Raw genomic sequence first — 24187 nt, 5'->3', positions numbered from 1 at the left:
AAGTGAGTACTTTATGTAACGGCGAAGTATAGTGGTTTTCAATATGGCCGCAAAAATGGAGAAAGAAATTGAGGATCATCATAAAAAATCGTCACTATGTGCATCAAGGCCAAAGTATAGGGATGCAAGATGGGAAAGGGCTGTTAAGGTAATACTAGGAGAGGCAATTTATTCCTGTTATTCTGATTTTTTCCAAGCAGAAATTCAACACACCCACCGGTTTGCACTTTGCAGTCTTCAGTCTTGCTGAGTGTCTCACTGAGTGAGTTGCAGAATGTGGCTAGTATTTATTAGTACATGTCAAAATTATGTTCCTTTGCAGCTTATTGTATGTGCTTAATAATAAGGTCTAGATTAGTTTCAATCAGTTCTAATACTACCCAAGACAGCTCGAGAAACCGTTGGGTAAAGTTTTAATAGATAACCGCCTTACCCTCGTATGACGTATTTACATTTTAAAAAATGAAATGTTTGTCATTGAGATGACTTGAAGATCAGGTATTAATTAAGAAGATTAGATCTGCACACTGAAGCTCTTTCGCATGAGCAAGACTTTTCAGAAGTCACCCACTAGAGTAGATATATGCATGTATATTTACTGGAGGTTATAACTTTTTAAGAACAACTGAACAACCAAAATTGAATTGACTTTTCTTCATACTAGGTCTATACAATAAATTTGGAGTCAAAATTTTTACTGGTTCAAGGTGTTCCAGCTTTGGGTGTAACTAAGGATTTGTTGGAAACATTTGCAATTTATGGCACAATAGATGAGTAAGTACTATTGGAAAAATATGGGAAAATATATAAGCTCCAAAGTTCATAGATCTTGTATATTTGTTACCTGCAAAGAAAATTACTCTCTGCAGCTAAAAAACATACTTGTCATACATAACTGAGGTTGAATATAATGAGTTTGGAAGGAGACCATATACACAAGTAGTTGGTTGTATTTGTTCGCCTGTAGTCGCGAATGCCGATGATAGAAAATACCAAAGAAAATAAATTGGAACATTTGAACATGCATAAAAAAATTGTGCAAATTTGAAGGTATACACAGCTAAACATGTGCTGAATACGCTAGAGTTGTGATAGAAGCATTAAAAACAGCGTGTACCTTCGTATGAGTAATATTTGCCAAAATATGAATGCTGGGCCGGTTTGAAGAAGGACATCCGAAGAAGATGTCAAAGAGGAAGGGCAAAAATGGAGGAAAATATCATTCCAGATGACCATAAAGAAGGTGTGTGTTCACCATTCATTTTCTTATTATAATAATAATTTCCTAATGTCCATGATTCATTTCTCATTCAACTTTACTAAGAAATAAATATTTAATAGTACATTATGCTAACTGTACGGTATTCTGAAAAATGTAATGATATAACTGTGACGTCTTCTTATGTCATACACTTCAGCTGACCAGAATAGCTGGTCAAGGAAGGCTCTCGGTCTGAAGAAAAGTGATCAAACTGATCTTCGCAAAAAAAGTATGCTCAACGATGAGGTGATAAACGCAGCACAAAAGTTTATAAAGAAAAAGTTTCCACTCGTCGGTGGCCTCCAGGATCCTCCACTCTCACAACTATACCATGTGATCGGTGCACTTGTGAAGGAATCCAGATTCATAACACTTACAATGTCACTGGATTACGTCGTCATCTATTGGAAGGCAGCCAGTCTTTGATAATGATAGCCTGTACGAAGACTTAACGGATATTGAGCGAAATGCAGTTAATGCAATGCTACAATAATTATATCGACCAGGAGGGCATTGAAATGGCTTAATTTCAGAAGCAGAAAGGATCTACGGATTGCGGTTTATTTGCTATTGCAAGTGCATAAGATATGAGCTAGCAAGTGGAAATACTCACTTTAATTTGGAAATAATAATACACTTAAATTACGGTCGTCTATTTGTAATTATAAAAGTGGCGCACATTCAAGATATTGCTCTAGTTTTAAGATGTGGTGGGGAGTTACACATGAAATAAAATGAGGTTCAAATGGATATGGAACCTAAGGGAATAGTTTTTGCTATCAATTTAGCTGAAACCTTAACACACCTGCTCAAAGATGAAAATAAAAAAATTTAATTAAACTTCAATCATATTTTGACAGTCTATAATATGCTACATAACACTTGATTGCATTTTTATCAGCTCCTAGAGAAGGATCTGTTGCTCCGCTGATGCGCTGAATGCTTTTAAAAGTGCTTGACTATTCTCTATATTGTATCGCCATGTATGTGTGCATAAACGTGCGCCTGCCTGTATCCTGTGTGCTCAAGAATACTAGCATACTTGAATGAAAGAATACTGCAATCCTGCAATATTATTTTACTGTAATGAAGTTGCTCATAAATGTTATGTCAAAATTGACACTGTCAATTTTGTGTGTGATCTAATATAAGGATGAAAATTCGTGCAAAACTGCATTAGAACCACGCAACGCAATGGACAAGCTGATTTCTTTTCCCTGAATATTTCTCAAAATTTCAAGTCCATGCACTAATGCACCCAATCTCGCAGCATTGAATAGTGCAAATAATTTTTATTATTAAGGATGTATAGTAATATAGTAATAGGAAGTAATAATAATGAGTTTGAATAATTATGCATGTAACATTGAGAAGAATTTGTATGTACAGTAAGAGTTGTTGGTCAGAGGCCCACTGGGATGGTTGTAAATTATTTAATATAATGAGTAATTCTACACGAAATATCGCTCCAACGTCGTTTGTTGTTTCCGTGAGTGTACAAATGACAATAAACGTATTCGGAATACTATTGAATACTGCATTGCTGTATGCACACAGAAAGGATCCTTTCAGAATTTTACGATGTTCATCGTCGCCATTCATTGTTAATATTGCAGTTATTGATTTATTGTCGTCTTGTTGCTTTCTAACCCGAACGATTCTTGTGATTACCTATTTCAAGTTCGAAGTAACCATGTCTCCGAGACATCCAACAAGTTTACTAAATACTGTCATAACATTTCTTCAGTCTATTTCATATTCTTCATTTTTCTGTCTGTCTGTGGAACGGTATACTTTATTAGCATATCCATTATGGCATCGTGTCTGGATAACAACGCGTGTCGTTAAATATTGGCTGGGAGCGCTGTGGCTCTTTCATTTAACTTATGAAGGATTAGGGCTTATTTTAATAATCTATGAATATATTCTTCAATGGACATTAAACAAACTTTCTTTCTCGTGGGCAATGTTTTTTTTTACTCAAATTATGTACTTTGCCTCGTATATTTCACTGAAAAGACAAAGAAGACGATTAAGAAGAAGAAATGATTTAGGCGAGACCAGTATTAGAATGATTCAAATACGTTTAAAAAATGAAAATGATTTCCTTGTAACAATTGCTATTGTCTGTTCCGTCCTTGTTTTAACGCTGTTCCCAATGTTAATCATGTGTGCCGCCATATTGTCTGCGGAAAGACAATGGAGTTTTGACAACTTACTAAAATCATTTATGGATTGGGGAGTTACAGTGTCAACTTTGAACTATGTTGCTAATGGACTTATCTACCTCTGGCGGATGAAAAAATATCGTAAAACGTTCAAAAAGCTTTACTGTACCTGGAAATGTTCCTCTTTAACTTAAGGCAATGGAGGTCAGTGTTGGATGGGGAATTTCATTTCGTTGACTTTTGGCCTGATACTTCAGGATCATTTCATACATCATTTTGTGGAACCTGATATTGAACATATTAAACAATGGTGAAATGTGGCATCGTCGACGAATTAGAATATATAGACTTGGTTCATATTAATCAGTTATATTTTATGATACTTTTAAGTAATAATATAATAAAAATATTTTACTAAAACGAGTGCACCTTCTTAAATATTTTTGTCGGGAGGGGAAGAGGGTTTAGAATGTTTCGGGATCGACCGCTATACAGCAATACGTAATTCACGTAGAAAAGGGAATCGTGTTGAATTATAAATTTGTGCAGCCAAGATTATATAATGCGGCATTTATTGTTGTGCTCGCGATAATACTCTCTGTTCATGTTTCATGTTATGCACCTCTGCGGTTTTACAAATGGTTCATATGGAACCTATGTCTGTATTCATCTCTCTGAATGGTACGCGTCAGCTGAATAAACCATTTTTCGTTTCAGCATTTGTATTATTTTTTTATATCTATATTATATTTTTCAGGTATAGGATTTTGGATGATTATCCTTCAGATAAATTCACAAAGGTTTATTGGATAAAATTTAGGCATATTATGGCTGCACGGTAAATATACAAAATATTCACTTCATGCATAATGAAAACATTATCTTCCCAGACTTTCCTAATTGGTTATTCTTTTACACTGTCGGCTTTATTTTTGTACTCTAAATAAACAATTGTTTAGCTGGATTATTATGTTCTGTACTTCTTTGTTTTCAGAAAAGCTAAAAGAAAACTCGATAATCGTTCGTTTTTCGGTGGTATTCTTCACGTTTCCTATGCGCCAGAATTCGAATCGGTGGAAGAAACTAAGCAGAAAATAATGGATCGAAAACGAGTCGTTGAACGTAAAATACATTGTATGTTAAATTATTTGTTCATTGCATTTTATAAATGCTGTAAGGCGTAAGCATATAAACTGCCTATATTCAGATATTTTTAACACATTTCTCTTGCTAGTTGCAAAGTAGTATTGTCGTGCAATATTTGACTGGATTTATAGACATATGTTTCGCAGATCATTATTGGTAGAAAAATAACTGAGACCTTGTATAGAAAGATTCAGCACCTATTATTTTTTAGACCCATTAAGAATAGAGTTGGAACAGACCTATATACCACTTCACAGCGAATTGTGTTGTAAATTAAATTTCTGATAGGATTTTCTAATCTTTTTTGGGATATTTGGTGATACAAATGCAGATAGTCAAAAACAATCAAAGAGCGAACAGGAAACTGATCACGAACCACAGACTTCGCAACGTTCGCGCAGTATACAATCAGATTCTACTGTTACATGTTCAAGAGTGCACTCGACAGAAATAGCTGATAATCAGTCGACTGCCTCAACTTCATCCATGCCAGCAACCGCTATGTATGAGAACGAACCCACTCATGCGATTGTAAATGAATCACCATATCCTCCCCAATTACCACCATTCTCTGTTCCTACTTATCCTTCGCAAGTGCCAACTATGTCCACCTCATTAGCCAACCCCCCTCATAGAAATGTAGGCGAGAATCCTCCCTCAGCAACGGCTCCTCCCCAGCAACATTACTCCAAGGCTCAATCTGGACCTGTAACTTCTTCCAGCCGAAAATTATACGGTTATAACACAAGTGTTAGTTTCCCTACACTACCTCCAAATCAGAGGAAAGGAGTATCTCTTCAGCCACCTGGTGACAATACAATTGAGGAATCTTTAGTAAGTATATGCGAGAATGCAGGACATTGTACACCATATTATGATATGAAGACTGTAGCTAGCAGTCAGCTGCTGAACTTTGAGGATAACTACTATCCCTTGTACCAAAGTATCAGATGTCACTTAATTTTGCAATATATAGTCCTTATCGTGGTTCAAAACGTGACCCTCCCTTGTTCCTCAATGACAATGATGCTACCAGAACCTGCTAAATATACAAGTAGCAAGCAAAACCACGATTCATGTAATTTAAAATCATATATAAGTCTATCGCAGGATATGCAACCAGCCAACCACTCTGGGTCTTCATATGCTTATTACCGTAGGTAGAGGTTGACATGCCCTAGCTGATTCCAGGAGCACTACACCTATAACCGTAATATTCCTTGTGTAATAAATATGAACTTTACAAATAAAACATATCAATATAGATATAACAAGTAAATATAAATCAGTGACCACATGCAGTATGTTTCTTTTAGACCGGTGATCCTTCCTTGGACAGAACTGTTCTTTCTATAAGAGAAAAACTAAAAAGGGTATATATAGCGATATTGTACAAATATTTCACTTATTTGGCATACCCCCAACTGTTGCAGTTCTATATCTAGGTTTAACACATTCTGCAATAAATACTGCGCACTATTATATATATATAGCACCGTCAATATTTACTTTGTTTTCGCTGAATACTATGGTTTGACATAATGGTTTGACAAAAAAGGAAAAACTGGATTTATATTAGTCTTAGTCCAATCTTAGATTCATTATTGACCATTATTGACGCTGTATATTATGTAACGAGCGATGCTCCCTGGTACAGTCTTGACAGATTCACAGAGTGAAACACTAATTAATGAAAGCAGGTGCACCTGAGATGTTTATTGCTTGCTAATGAGTTAACAAGAAACACTGGCAAATAGTTTTTATTGCATTACCTGACAGTGCACTTTCACTGGCGAGTTAAATCGTCTGGTGTTATAAAAGTAAAATGCTATTATCGTAGTACAAAGCGCAGGAGGGCTCATTATCGGCTGATGAGTTAAATTGAGTGGTTAAACTGAGAATCTTCTCTTTGCATTATCAGGTCAATAAAGATCCCATCGCTGAAACACAGGCGACAGTTGGTGACAAAAAGAAAAAACAAAGAAAACGAATATAGCGTTGTGGTTAATATTTTTCTGGGCATTTAATTGTTGTTACGACCGTGGTAAGTCATTTCATACACAATCCCGAGGGATAAAGAAATGATGATGTTTCCAGTTCATCGCCCCCGACATCTTGACATGTTAATTTAATTTTTGCTCATTTTTAAAATTCCGTTAACTTACAAGCATTGCGCAAATTTTTTTTCGGAATTTGACCACTTAGATTACAACTGTAGTTCGGTCATTCCACAAGTAAGCCGTATATCTTAATCCTGCGAACTGCGATTGGCGCGGTTCTTTAGAAAAATAATAGGGATAAATGGTCAAAACTCTCTTTTATCTTAAGAAATACAAGTTCTCATAATTTACAAGTCGGGGTTTCTTGTGTCATCACTGGTATCATCGTGCTGCATATAGTACCGTTAATCATTCTTACAGATGATAAGCTATTTGAAACTTGAATTCGAGATGTTAATAAGTTTATTGCCGACGTTACCATGCACTGTCGCTGCTATTCATTAAAAAAAACTACTATATACCGTTACCTAAGTAAATATATTTTAATATTAATATTACCTATACATTACATTCTATACATTACATTCTATACACATTATTGCAGCAGTGCAAGGTGGACTTTTTTTCATCTACACACACAATACTGATCATTTTATTTTAGAATATACATCACAATGTGTCACGGGGACAAAAAATATGACGACAGCTCATAAATATAGGAAGAATTATCGGTGTCTAATACCAGTAATCTTTTGCAAGCATTTAAATCGCGGTGAAAAATATCTCAATAATTATTTCCATCCATTGATTCCTGAATTATTTTAATATCTTCATCATGGTATTTCCCGATGTGAATGAATTATTAAAGCATTAAATAGGCATCTACGTTGCGTACACTCCTTTTTACTTGCTAGCTGGTATCGCCGTTAATGTTTAATGGGCAATCTTCTTTTGGAGTAATTGACCCGGCGATTGGTCTACTGTTTGAACGAAGTGTGTTAAGATGTACTGCTTTTGTTAGCGTGTTGCTTTGACATATTGTGTTCGGTGAGAACCTCTGTAGTGAATTAAAACTGCCATTTGTATTTAACGTATATGTTGTGGTCAAACGTTCTGCAGTTTTAGTATCTTCAGCGTCTTTTTCCATTCGCTTGCAGAATACTATGCTGTAGCCAAACTGTAACCATTTTCTCCACACCCTTCGAGTGTCTTTGTTGAAGAACAGTAAGAAGAAATTCAACAGGCAGTAAATGCCAGGGCCACATATTCTTACGCTGGAGAGGAAGAATATTTGAACCTCGGGTCTTGGGCAGTTTTTGTCGTATGTCTGAAATGGAAGTGCAGTTGGGTGAATGGTTTAGTTTTGTTGTGATCGTCTATATATTTTCTAAAAATATTAGTATCTAGGCTATACCCTTTGGGTCTCAAATTTCTCGTTTTGTCTGTGCAAGCTATTGGAAACAGGAGCACTGAAAGCGGTGAGCGGGGCAGAGTTTTAGAAAACGTCGCAACTCCTTTTACCTCAGCAGGCACACAGAGAGCAGCCTGAACGAAAAGTATACACAGATTTGCAGATCCACAGGAGAATGTAATTTAAATATGGTTAATGTATGATACTGCTATATGGTGGGAAAAGGCACAGGGCTGCCCCCGCTTGCCTCCGCCAGATGAGGACAATGAGGGAAGCTGCCCTCTGAGCGTCTACAAACATCTCTACTTCTCTTCTTGGTAGAAATATATTGAAATATTTAGTGTTAGGTTGAGTACAAAATGCTAAAAATATTGATTGGCTATACTTTCATAATAGAGAACAAAGAAGAGAATCCAGGAACGAGATTTACCTTTAAGCACTCGAAGTATTCGTGGACTTTATGTATATACTCCTCATTTCGATAAGTCAGTACAACTTCAGAAGATAATACAACGGCGACTGTTGCGATAAATAATGCAGCAAGTTTTATGAACTGATGTTCGGCATGGATGAATCCTTTTATATCATCATCCGGACGAACTGCTTGAATAGTTGTGTTATTTTGCCTCACCTGTAAAAGAAATTGGAATTGGTTGAACTGCCATTCACAGTAATTGGTCTTTTAGTTAGGTTTACGCAAAATTTTCCGCTCGATAAATGCATTCCTGAGGTTTATCATATGGGCCGGCCGCTTGTATAAAACTCTTTAACTACATTTTGCATAGTTAAATCCTAGTTAACTCCGAAATACACGACTCAGATTGGCCACAATTCTGTCAATCGTTTGTCAGTTAAAAGTTAACTTGTCATTTATTCAATTGCATGGCATGGGCCTGCCCCAGGTGGCAAATAGGAAGCAAATAATTTGAGGTTCTTAGACCTGAAATCAATATAAAGTTTAAAAGCAGAGGACTGTCAGATAACAAAATGCGTGCAGTTATATCTCCAAACTTACCTTCCTTACGAAACGTATTATAGACCAAAGAAGAGATACGGAAATGCCAATAGCCACTTGCACCGGTAATGTAAATGTCACATACTCAAGTACTGGGGACGTGAAGACTGACGTCATTCGATCTATGAACAGTGACTTGTATCCAGGCTGTTTGATTGCCATATTGAGGGCAACTAACAGAGCAGGAAGAAGTGAACAGATAGAAAATTGGATAAGATGGTATTTGCATCTCTTGTCAAAAATCTTGTGTGCCCGTCTGATGATGACAGAATACGCGTTGACGACATAACATAACGACCAGAAACAAAATGCCAGGAAAAAGTAGTGAGATATAAATCCTAAATTTAAGGAATTCCTAATTAGTTCGAGTGATAAAAATTTTTAAAGATTACGTCTGATGTTAGCCGTGATGTAAGAGACGTCTTTTTTACTTTAAATTTTAGTTTCGGTTTCAATGGTTTGATCATTGGCAAAAGACCGAGCTGAAAACGAAATCTAGTAATTTTAGTAATTTAACGATACACGCACATTCCTTATCCTATAAATACTTTTCTCCTTTTGATATTAAAAGTGTTCAATGAGTTGTCTTTAAGTCCTATCTATAGTCACATAAAGCAATCCCAACGACATCGAGCTTTAATTTTAATGACGCGGGTGTCTGGTGACATAATTTGCCTAACTCTTGTTCCTAGTTTTTACCTTGAGAAATTTGTGTCTAAATTTTAATGAACTGCTTGCATGGCCTACTACTACCTTCAATAACAGTTGGTATCGTGCTATGTCCATCTTCGTTCCAAAATTGTTCCTTTCCACAGTATACTTTAGCAAGACCAATACGAAAGGGCAGTAAACTGGATGTTGCTAAAACAATAAAAGAGCGAGATTCATATACAATGAACGACATACAAAGAGTAGGAAAAAAATCGGATTCCTGTTTATGAAATCAATATAGAAATGTTTACTATCCTTTCTGCTCTAGTCTGCACGTAACCAGAGTAGAGACTAAAGCCCAAGGATAATGCACTTCAATTATTTTTTTAACATGCAGAATGCTAAACAAACCAACTTTTCACACAGGATTATACTTTCAAGTGGATAAACTTTTAATGGTTAAGCTTGCCACACACGTGAGCATGCAATTATCCGAGAAAACTACCACTTTTTTCGATCACTGTCAAACCATCGCCTCTCAAATCTATAGCATTAGGCACGCGCGGTTAGCTCAGCTCAAAGGGCACTTTCCATGCATTAATTAAGCGGCCAAAATGGTTGGACCGCCGGGTCGTATTTTAAATTGAAATAGAGTATTTCGTTAAGATTAAAGCGATGAAACTAGATTTCCCGTGCTAGGCAGATGTAAATAACGATATACTTGACTGCAGACTGCAGAGTTCTTGAAACACTCTAAAATACCAGTAATCGTTCTGTACCGAAGTACAACAGGACCGGTCTGGCCGTTTTTTCCGTATAAAGGAAAGCGCCCTAAGTGTTTAAAAAGTCATTACCATTAAAAATGATGCTTTTTTAAAATAGCATTGGGGATTTATGCAGTGTGATTTATAGCAAGTAGAATATTGGCATATCACTTACACTATAAGTGTAAGTAAATTTGTACAAATAATCTTGTACAAATAAATCTGCTAAACATTAAATATTCCGAACCAAAAATAGAACTTATTCTGAACCTGGCAGGGGAGAAAGGTTTTAGACTTAAGTATTCCTTCAATGACGAACATTTAAACGAGTTGCACAGATGTAACTTATCTCATAAGCAGGTCCGTGACGACAAGATGACAGCCAACACCTGTGCACTCCTGTCGTTCTTCAGACACTCATAGTGTGTGAATGAATATTCGAGTTACACACGTAAAAACGCACAAGTTGTAACAAGTCTGCAACAGACTTGTAGCAAGCTTGTTCCAACAAGCCGATATCAGGTTGTGTTCGCACCGCTTGTCCCAAGCTTGTTGTGACGGACTTGTAGCAAGTTGTTGACAGACTTGTAGCAAGTTTGTTGTGACAATGCTGTAGCAAGGTTGTTGCCAACAAGCTTGCTACAAGTCTGACAACAACTTGCTACAAGCTTGTTGAACTTGAGCTGTTCCAAGCTTGTTATAACAAGGCCGTTACAAGCTTGTCGCGACAAGCTTGCTGCAAACATGGCCGCGCATTAAATCTCGCTTGAAAACACGCGTGTTTTCCCGGAGATTGTGAAACAAAGAACAAACAACACAAAGTTTGATGTAAAAATCATATTATTTTAAAAACAAATTCAAAGGTTAGCAATTAAATACAAACTTCACACTTGAAGTACCAAGATTACTAAAGGCTCAGTACAAGAGCATATGTATTTTCCTTTCTGCATGAGTATATAGCCTAATAATCAGTTCGTAAGAAAAGTTTCTTTGCATTCATATGGTAAAAATTAACTGGTGGCGGTGCATGAGTATTCTTGTATAATACCAGTATTTCAGTCACTTGTTGAATTGACTTCGTCATCCCAAGAATCAACAGCAAATGGTTTGCAAATACGTTGAGGAAACTCCATCCTGTCTGCTGTGGCGAGGGTCTTGCTTGCCATGAATGCCATCCAAGTCTAATGTCAAATAAGTAATGTACAAATACTTTATTACCATAATACGTAAATATATATTATTATTTCTAATCAGAGCATGCTAAAAACATACGCACAGATATTAAAAATAGGAAATTTTGCACTTTACCGTACACCTTATCGTCATTAAAAATATTTGAATTATTGAATACAAAAAACCGGCGAAGTTTCGATTTTGATAAATATCCACAGAAACTAACAGTTCAATGTTTATAAAAAGCAATAAATTCAACAAATATTTTAAAAACTATATAGTTTTAAAATGCTATCTAGTGTACTATAATAAATTGTGTTGCCGGCGTTGTGTACGCCATATCAAATATTTGGATGAATTAAACGCACATACCTTTATTAAAACGTCGAACTGTAGTATTCTTTAAACTTTTTTAAGTTGCCCATCCGTTTTAACTGATTTCAACGTTTATTAAACTTTTAAAGGCTTAAAAAAACAAAGGTTTTGGCACAAAGATAGCTCAATGACCAGGTGAATCAGTGAACTCTTGAAAAGAGCAGGGAAATTTGCAAATACACTGACGTATATTTCAACCAATAAGATCACTTATACATAGTTTAAACAGAGTCTGAACCAATGAGATTACTCCGTTCAAATCGTCACTTCCTCAACGGTTCAACGGTTGTAGATATCCTTGAAACAAGGAAATGTTCATCTGTAATGTTTTCAAGGAATTCGGATTATTTTCAAATCTTATTATAAAAAGAAGTTATGAACTTCGTTGCAGTTGCAGAGTGTTAAAGTGTTTAAAAGCTCGTTGATCTTGCTTTTGCCATTTGATGAATGGCGATGATCAATAAAATCATATTTGGCCCAGTTCAAATTGATTTTGTTGTTATCGGAAAACTTTTGCCGTTAACAATGTCGCTACAACTTGTTGGAACTGTCTTGTTACAGCATTGTCAAGCGCAGCCTTGGTACAAGCTTGTTGTGACAGGCTTGTTACAACTTGATGACTATAACAACTTGTCAACAAGTTGCTCCAACAAGCTTGGTACAGCTTGTTGTCGACAAGCTTGGTACAAGTTGTTCCAACAACTTGCTACAAGTCTGCAAGCCAACAAGTTGTAGCAAGCTTGATGTCAACAAGCTTGCTACAACCTGTTGTCTCAACAAGCTTGTTACAACTTGTCAACAAGCTTGCTACAAGCTTGTTGAGCCAACAAGTTGTCAACAAGATGTGAGATTTTTAGGTGTGTATGCTTTTTACATTCAATCAACAACGCCAGTAATCGTCATGTCACCCTTCTTTAATTTAATATAAAAAAAGTATACCGCAGAATTACGCCCTGTCTAGACTTAGTTGTCTCTTCACTTTTTCCCCCCGAGACTATGTTACGGTTGTTTAAGAAGTCGCATTCTACGGCTATTTGAACATCTTTCTTCCACAAAACGTTTTAAAACTCTCCAACCTTTCCAAGTCCTTCATGTTCTCACATCTGCATGATGTCCACGATCTGCGTCAACTTTTTTTACTTAACTTGGATAACATTGCACCATGTGCCTCATCATTCCTGGCGTTCAGTATGTTTTTAAATTAGGCCCATTCCTCAAGTGAAAAATGCCAATAAAGAATTAATCGAAAGACTTTATGGCAACAAATTTAAAGAACTTTTATTCCTTCTATCCTAAACATTGTCTTGAATGATGGAGTTCATACTATATTTCACTGCAGCCAAAGCCATCGTGCAACTCCAGATGATTTCGAAAGTTTTCCCTTGTGCAGAAATATTGGGAACGAAAAAACCATTGAGGGCCAAAAAAAAAGTGCGGCGGCCTACGTCTAGGTCCATTGCCGTTGGTAATATGATGAGACTTTCTGGCTGTGACAGAATACGCGTATAAAAAGCCAAAAAGAGCAAGGAACGTAGGACGACGACAAATATAATGGTGTTGGGTATATATCCAGGCTGCTGACTGGCGAGATTTATATATGTCATGATTCGTTTTTAAATGGAAAATGGCGGAATGTAAAATATAAGCCAGCATATAAACTTGTTTTCAGCATGAATCACGTCTTTGATCCCGTGATTAAGTCAACTGATGATTGAATATAGCTATGTAAAGTAGTTTATGGTAAAGTAGTTTATAGTAAAGTAGTTAAACATGCCAAGAGTTGATTTATGATTTTCACGCGTCGTTCGACAATTCTTTTAAGACGATGATAGCCATGAAACCTACGACCACTTCGTCGAAGTGTTATGAATGCATCACAGCAAGGCCTGTGTTAGAGGTGTAGTGCTACTACTAATGCTGAGCGCATTTAAGAGTAAAAAAATGGACATTAATAATGCTCTCTCTTATTTGTAATTCGTTTTGGTGCGACTGCGATACATCTTCTGTTCTGCGTGTGTCTAAACCCGGTTTTCCATGCACAAGCGATATTTTTTGCACGAATTAAGCGACTTTTTGTATTTGAGCAATTTGTTACAGATGGTTACAGTTAGAGCTCTGAAACAATTTCGAGTTATGAGCTATCCAAATTTTGAGGTAACAAGGTGTGTGCAAAAAGGAGTAGTAAACTTTTACTATGGTTTGTGAATTGTGACAGAATTTGGCAATCAGAATCTTGTATTTCTAAGTTAACTGCGATTTCTATTCGCACAATGTACCTAATACTTCAATATAATTGGCCCCTGCCCCTGGTGAACCTTTCTATATATGGTTTGGTCGTCATGAGTGCATCGGAAGAGTCTGTGTGTGGACTGGGCCGATTAAATATACATTGGTCATTATTATAGCTGATTTTGTACAATAAATTAGAATAGGCTTCCTACTGCGCTATTCAATAATTATTTAATTGTCGTGTTACTTGACTAATAACGTCATTAACAGCAAAAGCGTGTGAAAATTACCAGCTAGGCCTAGGGACTGGTCTGACAATCATTACCATTCCTAGCATAAAAATAAACAATTTTTGTTGAAGTCATTTTTACTTACCATACATTGCTGAACAAATCAGAATATAAAAGCGGACAATGTGTGGATATTCACGCCTAAACCAAGCAAAGAGGGCAACATATTATTCAGTAAATGTAAACAGCGAGACGTATAGCAATCAAATTTTTGTTGAAAATTTTTTAGCGGGTGGGAATTCAGGAAAGGAGCGAGATTCAATTTTGAATGTGAGGTTGATGTTACTTACATTTTAGAGAAAGATGCAAGTGTTGCCAATGTAATGACAGTTGTAATAAGTGCAGCCCAAAAATTAAAAACCATAACAGCGTAGTAAATATCACGTAGTCGTGGACTCATCAAAGACCAATCACATGGAATACGACATGTGCCATTCTCATCCTTTACCAATGGATGTAGACAAGAGCTGAAGTTTCTTTCTAAAAATCAGAACTTTGAAGTGAGACTGGGTGCAGGAAATTATTAAAATATGACGTAAATAGGACAGAGATGCAAATTATACTAAAACATTGCGACATGAGACAGGAGCAGCAAAAGCATTCAATAGAAAGGTAAATGTTCCTCCTATAAAAAAAAACACCATGTCCTTGAACAATATACGTAGAAAATAACATTAAAACTCACCTTCTGTTGTGCCTTTATGCAGCAGTTCACTTATACAACTCATATTTTTTAACCAATTATATCTCCCTTTTTGAAGTGAAATATTGCTTTTGATGTACGAATAACAAGTTTTACAAAACTTATTCGTTTCGTTAACCAGTTGAGTTTCAAGCTTTGCAATGGCTGCTCCAGAACTTCCATTGTTGCAATGATAATAATAAGCGAGATGTTTCTTTATACATAACGTTTTTTCAAGAGTCGTATTACACGTCGAATTGTGTTCTTTTGTAATTGAGATTGCGTTCAAAAATTCTTCCAGTTCTTCATCAGCAATCAGCAAGGGGTCGACAATACCGGAGCATCTGGGCTGATAATAATCTCTGCATCTTTTGTGTCCTGCCATTGATGTGACATTTTCTTTAACTTCACCGTGTGTGTTGTTAGGACTGTAACGACAAAACAATAATATATATTTTATTATAATTAAATATATTCTTTAAATATAAATTAAATATAAATATATATTTTGCGTAATAAATTTCGAAGGCTCTCTAACAACAGTACTGTATATAATAGGCTTGTTTTGGGCTACAACGATACAACGTTTACCACTGTGTCTAAGTACTGTCTTGTACTAATTGTACCAAAATTAGTAAAACGTACGGATGTAAGTGTTGTATTCAGTGGTATAATTTTTCAATTTTTTACCTTTGACCCTATGGCCTCGTTATCGTGTCGGCTGCTTTCTAACCTAATAAACAAGCTTGTGATTGAAGAAGCGGGTATACACAGAAAGGATCGAGGCAATTGTATTAATGCCATAGAATGGACAGTAAATTGTATATGAAAGAAAAATGTAGGAATAACAAGTTTGTAGGAATAAAAGATTTTAATTCAAATGGAAAATATCACAATTTTTAGACGTCTATCAGTTATCACCGTCCAATAAGGAAATGCATGTGGAACTGATTTGTTTTTTTTTCGTGAGTTTTCAATTAATACGTTTGTATAAAAATAATATTTTTTAAATATCAGCAATATTTGTCATAACTGAGGTCTTATTAAAATCTGCTCAGTGACATCTTTTGGAGAACAATATTTGTTCACTCGTGAAGGTATATCAGAAACTAAGATTGGCAGGTTGCCATTCAATTTTTCAAATGGGCAGGTGGCATTCGAATGAAATCGAGTACATTAAGATTTTTTTTTGACTAATGAATTTGGGTAAGGTATAAATATTTGCGTAGGCTCGTTTTCAATATTTATGCCGTTGTTATTATGATGCTTGGAAACAGACACCAACCCACGGTTCATGCTGTTCTTTCCGGCAGGAACACACCGATATAAGCTGTCTAAGTCTCATAGATGTTCACTGCACATAAATTACGCCCCAGATGCTAATTTAAAGTATGATCAGACTCTGAGTGTAAAATTGTTAGTCAAGTACTGTTCGATGAAGCAAACAGGAAATCTCTAGTCCTGAGAGGAGTGAGACGGCGATAAATTGTCATCATAAACTCAGTTATCATGCAATATGACAATAACCAACTCGGATTTCATTCCAGGAATTAAATGTCAAAGCATATTTTAAATGCAATCCAACTCCTAATCTGCGCGCCTTATTGTAAACTCTAACCCTGTTGCGTCAGTGTATAGTTATGTCCCCATTTTCAAGACAGCAGCTGTTGAAACGTAAATTACGCGGGACTAAGCTTAACCAGAGGCCCATTTCAAACCCTAACCGATAAATGACACGGTTTTTGGCACTATTGCATAGTGTCAATGTTTGGTATTTGACATAACTCTTAAAAAAGAGTGAGGCTCTGAAGCTCGCAGAACATTTTGGCTGTTTTTCGTCTCAACAAGCATTTAAATTACGATCAACCTGTACTATGAGGGATTTCCATTCAGTGCAAAGTGCTGCATGATCGCTATTCATGATCGCTTTCTTTTTAAATTGTTTGCAGTCAAGTTCATCGAACGCGATTTGTTCCGCTTGGCTGTTTGTTCAATTTTGAGAAGAAAGAACCGCGCGACCTTTCGCATTGAATGCAAATCCGGTTTGAAATCGTCGGATGCGCGCCTGGCTTTAATGTGCACAGTTTCACGGTAGATCACCACAGGTCGTGGTGATTTGAAAAGAAGATTTTTAGAAGTTATAGATAGTGTTGACTGTTGAGTATTTTCGGCGATTTAAATGCATGCATGAGCATTTTGTTTACCTACGGATGCGTAAAACCACAATGAGATCGAAAGCACGTATTTTGGGCGCGCATAAATAAATCCGATTTACAGATGACTTTAGCATGATAATTCACCGATTTAGTTCGGTTGTGTTTCGCGTCGGTGGTTTCAGTGTAGTGCTAAAGCGTGACATCTACTAGCAAACCTATAACTTTCAAAGGTCTCCTTTATTTGGTACACCCTGAAGGCTCGTACCCTCAAAATCTCCAATGATATACGTGATGAGTTGTATACATGGACTTTGCCCGAGGGTTCAAACTCAGTGTGTACATGCTCAAAAAACCTCACCTGGAAATAAAACTGAAGATCGTCGAGTTTTCGAGCAAAGGTCCATACGATGACCCCTCTAGTATAAATCCTTCAAAGCACGCTGACATTACTGTTCTCCCTTCACAATTACTACTTCATTATATATAACAAGATTCAGTATTAACATTGACCTTTTGTCGGACCACTATTTTAATAGATGCTATATACGAACAATGTTATTAAAATTCTAGAAATTCTTCGACCATACAGCGATCTATCAGATAGACACTGTGGCTAATCAAATTATATACACCAGATAATCATATGATAAAGCATTATAAAAGAAATTATTCATATGTGTTTAGATGTTTATGTTGAAACATGATTGCATCCAGCTACGAAACAAAGCATTTTTAACTGTGCAAGAGATACACGCTATCTCGTATTTTATATTGCTAGATCAGGCCCTTGATTTTTTCATCATATTATAATATTAATATCAAGTATTTTTCAAGATGTTTAATTAATAGCGCTATTTTTTCTCTTCTCGGTTCTATTCATAGTCAAATTAAGTGATTAGACTCGCGCCATTAACCCATTACTCTATGGTCCCAATATATGCATGAGATCGCCTAGGCTATTATGAATAAGAGCCAGCTGTGCGATTCCTTTTTCTGTTATGTATCATAATTCCCTAGATAGTGAGTGTTATAGGTCTAGTACGATGTACCGATGTTGTTGGTAAGCGAGTCAGTTCGAAATTCGACGGTTTAAGATGTATTATTATTATAATTGCATCTACTGTCACAAGGAAGGTGGTATCTTTGTTATCTATTATTCTCACAAACTAATTTACCTATCTATCTGCACTTAAAGTTATACAAACAAAGTATGATATAATAGCATTAAGTCGTCGATCACAAATTCAAGTTATCTGCTGTTGCTCATAGATGACCACTCTCAGATTAAACATGCAACAACGAAATATATTCAGGTTAATGCGCAGTAGAATTATAAAAGTTGAGATTGTAATATCAGTTTAGTTATACATGTCGTTTTATAATTAATACTTACCTAATAGGTTCCGTCTTTATTTCATCGTGTCTGGGATGATTTATCCGCAACAGAAAGAATACTGTTGGTAGAGCAATCCCAATCCACACGACACAATGAACAAACCAATACAATCCCGTTTCCTTCTTGCACAACCTCATCGCAAACACATTGACGGACAAACCAAACTCTTAACTTTCACAGTTGGAGAAGCCAGAACATGATTAATTGAATTTTCCTAAAGAGTGTAATTTAATAGCTGAGAATATCAACGGAGCGTCATTGCGTGTTCATTAAGACCGTTTTCCACTTCACGCTTTCGCCTGCTGTTGACGGAAAATTTCGCCGAAGGCAAGATGTGTTTTAACATTATTTCCCCATTTACAGGTTTGTCGTGCCGCCAAATGGCTAAATATGCGAAACTGTGTTTGATATTTCGCTGACGTGTTTAACAAACCCAAACGTGCACCTAGAGAAAATTGTTTGCGAAACTGTTCGCCGGCGGCAATCAAAGAGGTGATGAAGTGGAAAACGGAGTTGATTAAGCGTCATTCGATATGTCCGGTTGCAAATAAATGACACAGTTCCCAAAAAAAAAACACAAAAGCGAATTTTAGTTTGTTCAAATTTGAATTTCAGATTCGTAAATCATTCTTGTCACGATTGGCAAACAGATTGTCACAAAGCCTTATGAACAAGTCGTCATAGGGGTTTAAAGTTATTGTCGGAAATAAACATTCAAGAGGTCACGTGAAAAATCAAAATGTTGTGAATCATCATACAAGACACACGACTAGGACGAAATATCGAATGAACCCAATGTTTTCTTTTTTATACTTTCGTTTTTGAAATGGTTCACTTGGGATTTTATCAGTATATAGTCCTTTCACTAGAGACGTGCGGGGGGACGGAATATTTACCTAGAGTGAAACAATCAGAAATTCGAAGCCAAAACTAATAAATAAGGAAGCCACTGGCATCCATATAGGAAGCGCCTTAAGTAAAAACGTCGAAAAAAAATTATATTGAGTATTTTTCATGACATATTCCATCAAACTATACCGTAAACACTACTGACTACAACAAACCAAGTCTGACACACCATATTTCACAAATCATATCACTGTCCACAGGCACAGATTTTTCAGATGGATGTCAGAGTCAAGTTGATCCAGTCTTCCCTCATAGTAACTCGAACAGTTGAAACTCTAGACCTGTTTCAGACGTCGAGTCTTCATGTGCCATCAGTGCCGAATTGTATGCAAATGAACTTAAACAAAGACTTTAGCTCATTAACATTACTGTTCGGCACATGATAAGTTCGAGTGTTCGACGTTTGAAACGGGCCTGAAGCGAGTGACAGGCCATGCAGTATCTTAAAATACGCGGTGTGGTGCCTCATGAAGTGTAGGTAATTTGGCTTGAAATATGCATTGTTATATAGATACGTAAGAAATACCACAACGTCAACGACACTTTAGATATAACTTTTAAATATAAAGAACACTTCCCAAAAACAAATATTGATAACATGAAATACCTACTAAGTCAATTTCATTATATACCAGTTCCGGTGCATGGGCAAATTTGCCGGCCGGGTCGACCTAAACGCCTATAAAGGAAGTTCAATTGTGGATTATTGTCGGATTAAACGTAAGATTTATTTATATTTCATGCTCAGTGATGCTCTTTTATTTTAACCACACTTGTCTTACGAAATCTAATATATCTCTATACAATCTTTACATGTTAAAGTTGAAATAATTGAAAGCATTATTGCGACCATTATGGTTGTCAAAAGTAATCAGTTGCGGGTGAACTCACTGAACTGACATCACAATTGCCGTATCTCGTGTTGCCTGCGGGAAGCCTGAAACAGAACCGTTTCTGGTGTGAAATATGGCCTCATTCCAGAACTGTATAAAATAATAAACTGCAGTGCATGTATGTTATTTTTTGTGGCTAGGCGTCCAGGAAATGAATGTTAGGAAATGAAGCTCAGGAAAGACAATCCAGTTTGGGTGTGTGATACGAAACTGACGAAATAGACGAAATATTGGCGCCTTATAGATTTCCAAAGTGCTTCACAAGAAAGCAGCTCGTATTAATTCAGTTTCTTTGATTTTTTATTTCATTATACCACTAATATAATTTAACGATTACGGAATTTGTATAAAGCAGGTCTTAAATCTGGTTCACATCATTTCCACATGTCATAAAGATATGACAATAGGTTTTTGGCTTCAATACCGTAAATATGATAAACTTGACTTATGACTTTTGAATTTGAAGTGCAATATCGTGAGCTGTATACGCCAAACAAAAAACTGAAGATGGCATTTTTTTGTGGATTCTTCCAGACATATTCATTTTGACAGGTTTGAAGGGAACCATATTTAGAGGGAGGGCAGCCTTCGTCGAAAACGGTTTACCCGCAGCGAAGCATCTGCATAAAATAAGCTGGGTAAAATGTCAACTGATAAACAATATATTAAAATATCCAACATTTTACGTAAATTGGTAAACATGAGCGTAGGCATGCAGAGATCGTTTGACACGCGATACAAACTTCATTCAGTTATTATGAATAAATTGGATTAACTTTATGTGAAAATAGCATCACAGGTGATGTATATTAACGCCTGGTGGAAACTAAAAATGGAAAGAATATTTCCTATGATGAAATCCCGGTCTCCAACGTTCAGATGGCGAAATATAACACATTAATTACGGGTTTGATAATATGACAAAGGAGTGGGTATAGCAGTTGAAACAAGCGAAAACAGTCACTTGTTTTTTAGGAGTCGCAGCCTGTTGTAAATTGTACGGAAAAGCAGCTGTAGCTCAGGGGAAAGTGATTTAAGAAATAATAGTGTCCAATAATTTCTATATATCGTAGATATATATTGCAGACTATATATACAATAGCCCATGGTAAAAATATGAAGAGCCCCTTTCATGCAGAAGGCTACTGCGTATAAACTTTCCGGGAGAAGTTACCTATATATAGTATGCAGGAATATTGATTATCGTATTGTTAAAAACATTTTCTAGTCAACAATCGGTAGTACAATGTCCTTGCAAGATATATATGTCAGTTTGGGCGTAAAAATAGGTAAAGCCGTTGTCCTGTCCTACATTACTGCATAACACAGAACCAACTGCGTGTTTTGAAGTGGAAAATTATAAGAGTTTACATTATAATAACCGCTAGTGCATGTGCATGGGAACAGCGACTACAAAGTCTGGTGAGAAGTGGCTATGTACCACTGGTTTGCACTGTCCATTTCTTTATCACTTCTTGTTTTCACTTTGTTTACATATTAAACGTAATTACTGAAATTTAGCCCTTCTGAAAAGCACTAGATTAGTGATGTAGGCCGTCTGTTTTAAATAAAGAAATGAATGGATATTGTTTTGGTGTCATGAAATAGTGCAAGTTTTATCGACTACCCGTGCTTAACCACTGCTTTACTACCTCCCCCCACCCTCGCTGCTCTCAAGTCCGTATATATCTGAGCGAAATCCGACCTCGTGTCTAGAGACTAAAATTCACGTAAAAGCTTGGGCACTTAGTTGATTTTTAGTTCTACCCGAAAAACTCAGTTTCAAGTACCTGCTGCAGTGCTGCAGATAACCTTGCACTGTGATTATCACTTCGTCCAATCTGGTTTTGAGTAGGAACGAAAAATTTGGCAATTTTCACCAATTTTCATCCTTCGAGAAGGTCTAGTTCCATATTTTTCATTACATTTTCGTTACCTTTATACCTTTGTCTGAGCAGGTACTAAATATATATGCAAATTAAACTCTCATGCATGCATGTATAAACTTTTGCTTCAGGATGACAAACTTATCTCACTCAACGTAATATCTCCTAGTCCTATTACCATACTGAAAGTCACGCATGTGTTGTGCATTAAACGAAATATCTATTCTTCGGCATAGTGAGTCGAACCATTATTGTTGCCCCGTCCAATTGAATGATGTACTTATAATTTGACTTTAATAAGGATAGGAATTTGCTTTAATTCCAGAAGCAGAAGTGTATGCAGCGTAACCGTTAAGCATACTGTTCAGCCATTCAAATTACAACAATATATTACATGAGGATAATTTCTTTAGTATCACTACTCTTTTGGGACACCCGGTACAGCGTGTAAGAAAAAAGAGGCACTTTTATAAATTGATCTATTGTGTTGAGCTTTAACCTCGCAGGGTATAATTCATTTCTTATAATATTGTGTTTGGCAGATGCACAGCCATTAAAATCACCACATTATATACCAATGCACAATACATATATGGCAGCATTTCGGGAGGTAGCCATTTTTAGACACTTTTATTATGCTCATTCAGTTTATTATGAGTAAAAATACCAAAATAAGTAAGTATCGGTTAGTTAATTCGTTTGCCTCAACTGCACATTGCTTTATAGTATAGGGCGACAGAGCGTATATATATATATATAGATATAGATATAGCCTTACCCTTAATCAATATATTGTTTATGTGCTGTGAAGAAATTTTAAACTGAATAAACGGTACTCACAAACTACCACACGAGACTTTAACATTGAAATCATCAAAAGATAAAGAAGCACTATAATTGTATACGACTATTTAACTTTTTTCTAACTGCAAACGGTGAAGTCCAAGTTTTTTCAGCCCAAATATATATCGAACTCGTTTCTTCCGTGTATATAGTGCCCACTTTGAACCGACTGCGCAATATCTCTTAGTCATGCAAACAAAAAAGGCAAACTGAATTAAATAATCATTTCGAATTTAAATCCGGAAAATAGGTCTAATTTAGATCGGTTTTGACTTAAACGACGGTTGATGCATGTTAACAAAACTATATATCCGCTAAGTCATATTACGCGTTCCAATTAATGTATGTATATATGTTATATTTCATCCAGAAGCGAAAGTTTTTGCATCTGCATGCACGAGAGTTTAATTTGCATTTAAGAAATAGAAAACATTTTCCGGCGTGTTTCTACGTATACAGTTATAAATCACGCGTGGGAGTTTGGGAGAACGAGAAATAATCAGTGGGAAAACGATATTTCCTACGCGGTTTTTGATTGGCTTGCGAAAATGATATTTTTACACGTAAAAATATCGTATATCGTAAAATATCGTATCTCTACGTGGGTTTAAACAGTAGCGTAGCCAGCCTGTCGATTTGTCCCGCTATGCTAATATTTTAGTGTTCACTCACTGTGAAAACAATATATTTCTAAAGACATGAATAATTATAATAACTCGAAATTTACATAGCGGGACAAAATCGTCAGGCTGGCTACGCCACTGGGTTTAAATACGATTTTTCTCGGTGGCGTAAAACTTTAATTAACACTCATGTTCATATAATAAAAATAGTACTTTTTTATATATGCTAATACTATATGAAATGATTGGCTGTCATGTGTTTATTGATCACAAATCAGCTCAAGTAGCTGAAAGCACATCTAATGGCAGTATGCTC

General features: G+C 36.1%; 2 protein-coding genes across 9 annotated transcripts; one reads left to right on the top strand and one right to left on the bottom strand.

The window, feature by feature from the left end:
• The first annotated feature begins 54 nt into the window (after window positions 1-54).
• LOC114518770 (RNA-binding protein 48-like) lies at window positions 55-20740 on the top strand. 4 transcript variants are annotated; one of them, XR_003686532.1, is made up of 9 exons: window positions 55-148; window positions 665-774; window positions 4187-4267; window positions 4424-4563; window positions 4907-5409; window positions 5892-5948; window positions 6497-6619; window positions 14781-15095; window positions 20660-20740. XR_003686532.1 is itself a non-coding variant. In XM_028538878.1 (8 exons), exons 1-7 carry the CDS (start codon window positions 56-58, stop codon window positions 6569-6571), a joined length of 1059 nt encoding a protein of 352 aa, XP_028394679.1. In that variant the 5' UTR covers window position 55; the 3' UTR covers window positions 6572-6619; window positions 14781-15157. The 4 variants fall into 4 exon arrangements, 3 of the variants coding, with proteins under 3 accessions (XP_028394679.1, XP_028394797.1, XP_028394596.1); XM_028538878.1 differs by lacking the exon at window positions 20660-20740 and having other exon boundaries at window positions 14781-15157; XM_028538996.1 differs by lacking the exons at window positions 14781-15095; window positions 20660-20740 and adding an exon at window positions 13787-13862.
• LOC114518430 lies at window positions 6668-22950 on the bottom strand. Of its 5 annotated transcripts, none has more exons than XM_028538539.1 (10): window positions 22310-22950; window positions 20238-20305; window positions 18715-18931; window positions 15169-15593; window positions 14774-14963; window positions 14569-14624; window positions 9755-9862; window positions 9002-9339; window positions 8417-8617; window positions 6668-7902 (listed from the first exon to the last, which is right to left on the bottom strand). In XM_028538539.1, the coding sequence occupies exons 3-10, from the start codon at window positions 18852-18854 to the stop codon at window positions 7486-7488; spliced, it is 1875 nt and encodes a 624-aa protein (XP_028394340.1). In that variant the 5' UTR covers window positions 18855-18931; window positions 20238-20305; window positions 22310-22950; the 3' UTR covers window positions 6668-7485. The 5 variants fall into 5 exon arrangements, with proteins under 5 accessions (XP_028394340.1, XP_028394400.1, XP_028394451.1 ...); XM_028538599.1 differs by lacking the exon at window positions 22310-22950 and adding an exon at window positions 20518-20668; XM_028538650.1 differs by lacking the exon at window positions 22310-22950 and having other exon boundaries at window positions 20234-20402.
• Window positions 22951-24187: the final 1237 nt, after the last annotated feature.

Source organism: Dendronephthya gigantea, unplaced genomic scaffold (genome assembly GCF_004324835.1).
Source record: "Dendronephthya gigantea isolate DGI-Jeju-01 unplaced genomic scaffold, DenGig_1.0 000000F, whole genome shotgun sequence".
Lineage (NCBI taxonomy): Eukaryota > Metazoa > Cnidaria > Anthozoa > Malacalcyonacea > Nephtheidae > Dendronephthya > Dendronephthya gigantea.
Note: the sequence above shows the minus strand (reverse complement) of the source record. Positions and strands in the feature narration are given on the sequence as shown.